Source organism: Hippocampus bargibanti, linkage group LG02, assembly GCF_051943395.1.
Source record: "Hippocampus bargibanti isolate YZ-2025 linkage group LG02, ASM5194339v1, whole genome shotgun sequence".
NCBI lineage: Eukaryota > Metazoa > Chordata > Actinopteri > Syngnathiformes > Syngnathidae > Hippocampus > Hippocampus bargibanti.
In genome coordinates this window covers 23955939-23964393 of record NC_142735.1, presented here as the reverse complement: position 1 = coordinate 23964393, position 8455 = coordinate 23955939, and the positions used below count along the sequence as shown (strand labels likewise).

The 8455-nt window shown below is 42.2% G+C and overlaps 1 protein-coding gene across 3 annotated transcripts in view; it reads right to left on the bottom strand.

Annotated features, from left to right (window-relative positions):
- Nucleotides 1-1790: 1790 nt before the first annotated feature.
- The window catches only part of dhx15 (DEAH-box helicase 15), a 29156-nt gene continuing 22491 nt past the window's right edge, over nucleotides 1791-8455 (bottom strand). For all 3 annotated transcript variants that reach the window (XM_088990367.1, XM_088990369.1, XM_088990368.1), the window contains 5 exons: nucleotides 7001-7192; nucleotides 6265-6387; nucleotides 6025-6203; nucleotides 5716-5885; nucleotides 1791-4044 (listed from right to left, as the gene is read on the bottom strand). In XM_088990367.1, coding sequence (XP_088846493.1) covers nucleotides 3936-4044; nucleotides 5716-5885; nucleotides 6025-6203; nucleotides 6265-6387; nucleotides 7001-7192 — 773 coding nt within the window. In that variant the 3' untranslated portion in view covers nucleotides 1791-3935. The remainder of the gene's footprint in view (nucleotides 4045-5715; nucleotides 5886-6024; nucleotides 6204-6264; nucleotides 6388-7000; nucleotides 7193-8455) is intronic.

Genomic DNA, 8455 nt, shown 5'->3' with positions numbered 1-8455 from the left:
AGAAACCTTCTCATCGATGGACCACTCCTGTACGACTGAGAGCTTACACAAACGTAATCGAATAAAACTTTGACATAGTCAAAAACAAGTGAATTATTATTATTATTATTATTATTATTATTATTATTATTATTATTATTATTATTATTACCACTCTAGTCTCCCTATAGTAAATGCTACCGATTGACTAAAATGGTTGCTCTGTTCTGTATTTTCAAAACTTCATGCCAATGTTTTGGCCTGGAGATTTCATTCAATGTTATTTATTTATTTACTTATTTGTTTGTTTGTTGGTTTATTTATCTATTTATTTGTCTAATTAGTTATGTTTTTGTATTTTTGTTGCTTTACTTCTTTGTTTATTTGTTGATTTATGTGTTTGTTTATTTATTTATTTGTCAAATTATGTATTTGTTATTTATTTATTTATTTATTTTGCAGCACAAGCTCACAATGCTTTGTGATTCGCATCAAAATTTAAATTGTCAATAAAAATGAAATCAGGTAAGGTGAAGTGTGTGGAAAAAAAGGAGAGCTGAGGCATTTTTTGGTCTGTTTATTGAACACGGTGGTCAAAAACACACAAATGCAAAATGAACACAGCGAGCTGGCTGCAACCTGTAACTGCTGATGTCATTAAGTTGGCCACACCTTTTATATAACACCTACACTGGATATCCATGCGTGTGTGTGTGTGTGTGTGTGTGTGTGTGTGTGTGTGTGTGTGTGCGTGCATGTAATTGTGTGTATTGCCATAGATATATAAAACCTACTCATAACAATCGCGTAATCGTTGTACTAAATTCATCCTGTCTACTTGATAACTAATGTTAAGCAGATTCCTTACTTACAGACAGTGTATTGTCGGTGTTCAAATACCTGACATGTTTCGGCGACTACTTCCGCCTTCCAAAGAAGGCGGAAGTAGTCGCCGAAACATGTCTAGGTGAGTATGAGTATCTTTCTAGTATAGAATATTGGCTATACTATAAACTATATATGGTCTGCCTAGCTAGTCTTGCTGTGGCAGTGGAAGAAAAGTAAACATCTCCTTATCCGCCGTTATCTTTCCTGCGCCATAGAGATTAATTTAAAGATAGCAGAGTGGTGTCATGTCAAGGTGGCTGGCGTACGACACGGCTCAGCTCATTTGATCCATGCATCTTGTGTTTCCTCTCTCTCCGAGCCATCTCGTTTTCTGCCCGGCCACGCGTGAAAGCTTCTCTCTGAATCAAATCAGAAGCCCCAGACACTTTGGTTACAATACGCAGTGCATTGGTGAGGCTATGCTGCTCGTGTGATGCGGCAAAAGGGTGAAAGTTCATTGCGGGCTGCATGGGAATAAATAAGGGCGAATCACTCAGGCACCAAGCCAGGGCGTCATTCCTGAATGCCACCTCGCCGTCTATCGAGGCTAACCTGGGCTTCATGCCCGCCTATGTCATGTGGCAGGGGCTGAGATGCGGATGTTGTACATGCCGTGATGGAATTGTTCCTTCGCATCCTCACCGAAGGGGCCATTACTTCAAATTAGCATACAAATTCAAACCGGGACAGATGGATTTGTTACATTCCCGCCGCCATCTTCCCCAAAAGATTGGCTATGCTGCGCACGGCAAGATGGCAGATAAGACACCTGGCCTGGTCTACGATGCAGAAAAAAAACAAAAGAAAAGCACAAGTAGGCAGAGGAGCGATAGAGGGTGGGTGGATGGACTTCCCAGAACGCTGAGGTGTGCTGCAATAAAAATTTCCTGCCCGCAGTCATCAAATGATGATGAGGCACTGACTCCGGGGTGGTTGGAGAGCGGTGGGCGCTCATTCACGCTGTTCGGAAATACCACCTGCCCGCTTTGGGTTTGTGTATTGATGCTAATGCAGGCAAAGTCCAATGTTGGCTTGTGACACAAAGCAAAGTTAAAATACAGCAATTATGATTTTGTAACTTGACAAAAAATCCATTCTCACTGTAAGGTGGTGGTGGACCTAAAAAAAAAGCAGGCAATGAGGAGGAGCAGGCTGTATTTGACAAATTGTATTAAATAAAGTCGGTAGGAGCAAAACCTCAAACAACAAGTCAGCAAAACAAAAAGGTCCAAAGTAGCAAACAAAACCATGAGTAGCACATGCCAAGACAAAACAAACCTGACAGGGTTAGACAAACAATGGCCTGACACTGTATGGTCATGCCGGGAGTCCCTTTAACTACCACTGATTAAAACGATCAACACCTATGCAGCTGCAGGCGGGGCCCGACAGTGCTACCCGCTGGTCGCAAATCGAAATGTGACAAAAAGCATTAATAAGTAGATAAGTATGCAAAATGGATACATGATACATGAAGAATTATTGGTTGCTAGTTGGGTGTTATCAAATGGGGACATGTGTACCTAATGATGTGGCTGTTAAAGAACTTTAAACCACACACATCTCACATGCTTTCCATTACAAGGAGAGGAAATCGCTTTTGTGTGTTTGTGTGTGTGTGAGACTCAGTTCAAAACACAAGTTGGCTCCGTAACGATTTTCATTTATAATTATAGCAGCCAGAATCAATGGGAAGTATCGAGCCTGAAAAAGTGTTCTTACCCCAGGATCAATTCCATAGAATTTCCAGATCAGCGCCGACTAATGGCCTTTCTATTGGCTTCACTTGGGGAGGGATGACTCCAACCCTTTTTCACTTTGTTGATGGCAAATCAACACCCACTTTTTTCCGTGCAATGCAAAAACAAAAAAACCACATGCTAACCTCCTCGTTGAGCGTGTTCAAAAGGCTCTTTTTACATTCTTACACAGGTAGAGCCCCCCCCCCCCCCAGGCCACACACAATAGTATATTGTGTCATGCATTTTAGCGATCGACCAATTTTTGACTCAGAGTGCCACTAAGAACATGTGAAAAACAAAGGCTTGATTGTTCTTTAACTTATTCACTGCCAGACGCTGTGCATAAATGTGTCCACTCCAGTGCCAGGACCCACCAAATATTGTATTTTACAACTACATAAACATTCAATGCAGCGTAAGAAATATTAGACTATCTCCTTTCATTAGAAAAAAAGAGGTAATTCCTTATATGGTCTGTTGTATGGGTCTGAAATTATCTGAGCTTGAAATGGGGACGGCTGTAAAAAATACAATACAATACAATACATATTGATGTATATAGTGCTTTAACAACAGCTGAAGTTGTAACAAAGCGCTAACATGGCCAAAGGCAAATGCTGCCCCCTTGTGAAAGGGAAAAACATTGCCGGAGATCTGACCAGCGCTTTAATGGCACCTCCAGCAAGAAAAAACAAAATACCAAAGTCGGGAATGACGCTCCACGTCACACTTTTCAATTCTCGAATAAATTCAGAAAAATCAGTCAATGAGTAAAAAAATAAATAAATAAAATTGAAAAAAAGCTAAATGGTCGACATTTTTCCTTCAGTTTCAACATTAATCTGGCATCTAATTATAAAACAAAAATGCTTAATCATTTAATTTAAAAGCATTACACATGTAGATCAAACTGGATCTTAATTTGAACCATTGAATTTAAAAGTGAAAGACAACTGAAAGGTCTGAGTTATTCTCTCACGTACCACCAGAGGGAGCCAACATTGAAAAGATGAGGGTGGTCTTTTTGCTGTTTGCCTCACCGGCATGCATGTTTACCTTACATATATTTGAAAAGTACACATTAGACCAATATACCGACACTTGGGGTTTATTTTGTAGCCAAAAATTATGTTTATTACTTGTGAGAGGAATACATGTGATAACAATCCAGCTCCCTCAACAAAAAGAAGAATGTGTGAATGAAGAAAAAAATGAGAGGCAGACGCGTGATAGTCCGACCTGATGAGATGGGAACCGTTGTGGATAAAAGCCAATCTCGATGATCCCTTCCCTTGACTCGCAACAAATGGACTGCATTTCTTTTCTTCACAATTGCTTGAATGAGCGCTCGCCATTGATACGCTGCAACTCTCTCTTGGCTTCGCACGGCGGGAAGTTCCTCATCTCGTAGTAGCGCGGGGCGATTTCCAGCAACCTTGTAAAGAGCATCAGTGTTAGTCTTCAAACTTTTTGATATAAGCTACTTGGGCAGGTACCCGAAAACAGTATTTGGCAACAATTTCTGGAGCCAAAGAATATACTTTGTATACAATGTGAAGAAATGCTAATAAATGTCGCTGGCTGTGATGATTGTGACACAATCGACATTAATCCAAAATTTGTGTGTTTCTCACTAAATTACAGCAGTGAGAATTAATTGACAAGCCTTACTTAAATCAACGACACAATATGGAAATCGAACCTTGTACTTCTGTACAGTGAGGCTAACATGCTAACCAGTCGACCACAAAAATAATAGTTGTTAAATAATAAAATACATCTATCCATCCATTTTCCAGACCGTTTTATCCTCACTAGGGTCGCGGGGGACACCAATCGCAGGACACACTAGACTTAAAACATCATATCTTTGTCAGTCATGGCACTCAATAAAAATCCTTTGAAGGTGGAAATATAGTAACTTTTTTTGAGTTTGTCCCTTTTTCCTTTCAGCTTTTCCCTTCAGGGGACGCCACGGCGAATCAGTGTCCACCATCTTCAGAGGTTTGATGGAGAACGCTAGAGAACCGAAACATAACTAGTTTATGACTTTTTATCCGTTTTAAAAATACACAACACTTTAGGTACAAATGCCTTCTATCATCCTTTTCAATTTATGCCTGGATACGAATGAAAATATTTGGGCTTGTTGCGCATTTTGTTGTGTTTAGGGAGTGTTTTTTTAGCGTCAATAGCAAAAAACAGAGGTTGCAGCACAGAGTGGATTCCAAATTAATGCATTCACTGCCAGACGATATGGAAAATTGTCTACACTCCAGTGCCAGGGTGTTTTTGTTGTCATTTTCATTCAAATTGCAGAAACCGCAGAATATTGAGTTTTAGAAGAAATCACAATAAAAGAGTTAATTCCTTATATAGTATGTTATATGGGTCAATACATTTTGATTTATATTGCTCTTTAACAACAGCTGAAGTTGTAACAAAGCACTAACATTGACAAAAGGCAAATGCTGCCCCCTTGTGAAAGGGAAAAACATTGCCAGAGGTCTGACCAGCGCTTTATCGGCCCCTCCCCGTAAGAAAAAGCAAAACCCAAATTCACAAATGACACTCACACTTTTCAATTCCCAAATAAATTCGGGAAAATCATTGAATGAGTTAAAAAAAATTAAATAAAATTTAATAAAAGCTAAAAGGTCTACTTTTTTTCAGTTTCAACATTAACGTGCCCCCTTGTGGAAAGGAAAAACATTGCCAGGGGTCTGAACAGCACTTTATCGGAACCCCCCGCAAGAAAAAACAAAACCCGAACAAATTCAGGAATGGCGCTCCATGTCATCCTTTTCAATTCAGGAATGGCAATGAATGACTTAAGTATAATTGCTTGTGTTCACAGTTTCGCACCAGTAGTAGTAGTATTTATTAGTGTGCGTGCGTGGATAAATGCCTGTGTACATGACATCATGAGTTAAAGTGAAATGAACCCAGAGAGTGTGATACTTTTTACTGGGCAACTGTGCCGAGATGAATACATACATGAAAAAAAGGCATTATTTGGAGCGATAAAATCATCATTGCGACAATTGAATGAAAGTAGCTAATTTCCATACTGGTTGAGAATCACGTGCGAGTGGGCAAAACTCACCACTGCGGGTGGATGCGGGTGCACGTGCGGATGTAGTTCTTGGCCGTGAGCACATACTCGCCGTAGAGGAGCCACTGGGGCTCGCGGCCCAGCACGCTGGATGGGTGCAGTTGGACCACCTGCTCATCTTTCACTGTCAAATAATGTCCGGTGCGTTCAAGGTGAGCCACCTGATCAAATTGAGAATGTTATTGCCGTTTGGTTCTGCTTTATTTCGAGTTTCAAAAAATCCCTCATACAGTACATCACAATATATTTTCAACAATCCGAAAAAATACAATTCCAACGATAATGTCAAATAATCCCGACCTGCATGAAGAAACCAGTGAGCAGCATGCGGCGGATGTTGACATCGTCCCCGTCGCAGGTCCGCCGGGGGAAGCCTGATTGTTCCAAGAGGCGGCTTAGCTGCAGGCGCACGCTGTCCGCCGCCATCAGCGAGCGGTAACTGACAAAGTTGTCGTAGCACCATTGCGATGACCGGTGACCTGAGTGACAAATTGAAGAGGTGTCAAAATCAAGAAGAGGGGATGCCGCGCAGTGACTTACTTTGTTGGAAAGCGTGGTAGACGTTGAGAAGAGTCAGGTGGTCTCCGTCCGGGTGGGCTAGTCTCATTTTGGCCTCGTCGGCCGCCTTTCTGGCCTCAAGGGGTCGCATGAAGCACTGTGGGACTAAACAAGATTGGTATGGGCCCATAGGGAGATTTCAAGGGTGGGCAAAGTACGGTCTCCACTACCCATTTACATTATTTATTATTTGGACTACTGGGATGTTTGTGCTATTCGCGTTTATTTATTTTTTCTCATTTAACTCATTCACTGCCATTCCCAAATTCATTCGGGATTTGAAAAGCATGACGTGGAACGCCATTCCAGAATTTGTTCGGGTTTTGTTTTTTCTTGCAGAAGGGTGCCAATAAAGCGTTGGTCTGACCTCTGGAAATGTTTTTCCTACCCACGAGGGGGCAGCATTTGCCTTTTGTAAAGCCACCCTCATTTCTAGCTGAGATAACTCCAAACCCATATAACTTAGGAATTAAGTCTTTTTTTTTGATGAAAGAAAAGAGTCTGAAGTTTCTTACGCTGCATTGAACGTTTATGTCGTGCTATAACTTAATATGATGAGGGTCCTGCAATTTGAGTGAAAATGACAAATACCTTGGCACTAGAGTGGACACATTTTTGCACATTGTCTGGCAGTGAATTAGTTAATATTTGACGTCTTGTGATGTCATCAGAAGATTAGAGAGATACAGAGAGAACGTAGGGGTCACAAAGTACCAACCTGAAAGCATGGCGGTGATGGAGAGCGCCTCGTCGGAGCACCCCAACTCGCAGCTGGTGACGACCATCTTGGCCAGCTGCGGATCCAGTGGGAACTCGGCCATCACGGCGCCCAGACCCGTCAATTCGCCGTCGTCATCCAGGGCCTCCAGGTGGTTGAGCAGCTCTAAAGCCCGCATCAAGGTCTCGGGAGCTGCCAAGGAATGATGAGCCAGATTTTGGCGAGAAAAAAAAAAACGGAAATAAAGGTGGGGAACTCAATGTGTTGTATGCAGGCTTTCTCTAGTGGTACGCGAAAGATCAGCTGCCTAACTATGGTTCCGTTGCACTGCTGTCAACTTTTAACGACAGTAAATTTGCATTTCATCTTTCAGGAGGTGTTATTGTTAAAATTATGCTTGAGGAAAAAAAATATATTTCTTTTTTTTATGTGCGATGCATTAGTGTGAAAAAATATTGTTGGTACAGTATTGAATTAGGGTTTGACTTGATGTAAAAGGTGTGGGAAACACAGCTTTGATTGGAAACGAACAACTGCCAGCTCAGTTTGGACTATTTTTTGTCATCTGTGATTTGCACCATTTGTTTCATCCAGATGGAATTACTGATCCCAATGACCAGCGGCATAAAAATGAACGTCCTCTCGATTTCCTCCTTGGACCACGCGGTAGTTTGTTCAAAATCAGAGAAGAAAAACAGGGTCACAACCACCCTCTGAGTGACCCCCTTTAGCGTTTAAGTTGCTCAGGTCTAGGGCTAAATGACAGACATGTCCATTCCATTAACCCCCCCACCCATGTCCCCCCATCCACCATGCCAAGCGCCATTTTGCAAATGAAATTGGTTACATCAATTGCGGCGCTATCGCCCGGGCTGCCTCCTCATTTATATTCCACCGGTGACTGACCTCCACCAGCATACCCTCCAAAGTGCGGCCCAGGGGCCAAATCAGAATCAGAATCAGAATCAGAATCATCTTTATTGCCAAGTATGTAGGACACACAAGGAATTTGTTTCCGGTAGAACACGCTGCACTAGTATCGTTGTCAAAAAAACTGCTAAGTGGCACTATACAGTTCCATTTTGGCTACTGTTGAAAGAGTTCAAAGAGTTAATGGCTTGGGGGAAGAAGCTGTTTAAATGTCTGCTGGATTTGGTGCGCATGGATCGGTAGCGCCTGCCTGAGGGGAGTAGCTGTAAAAGGTGGTGGGCAGGGTGCGGAGGGTCCAGTAGGATTTTCCGCGCCCTAGTTTGGATTCTTGCAGTGTGCAAGTCCTCGAGAGTGGGTAGGGCGGTGCCAATGATTTTTTCCGCCGTCCTAACTGTCCGTTGAAGTCGGATTTTGTCCATTTTTGTGGCGGCCCCGAACCAAACGGTGATGGAAGAACACAGGATGGATTCGATGACAGCCGTGTAGAAATGTTGCAGCACCTCCTGTGGCAGGCCATGCTTCTTT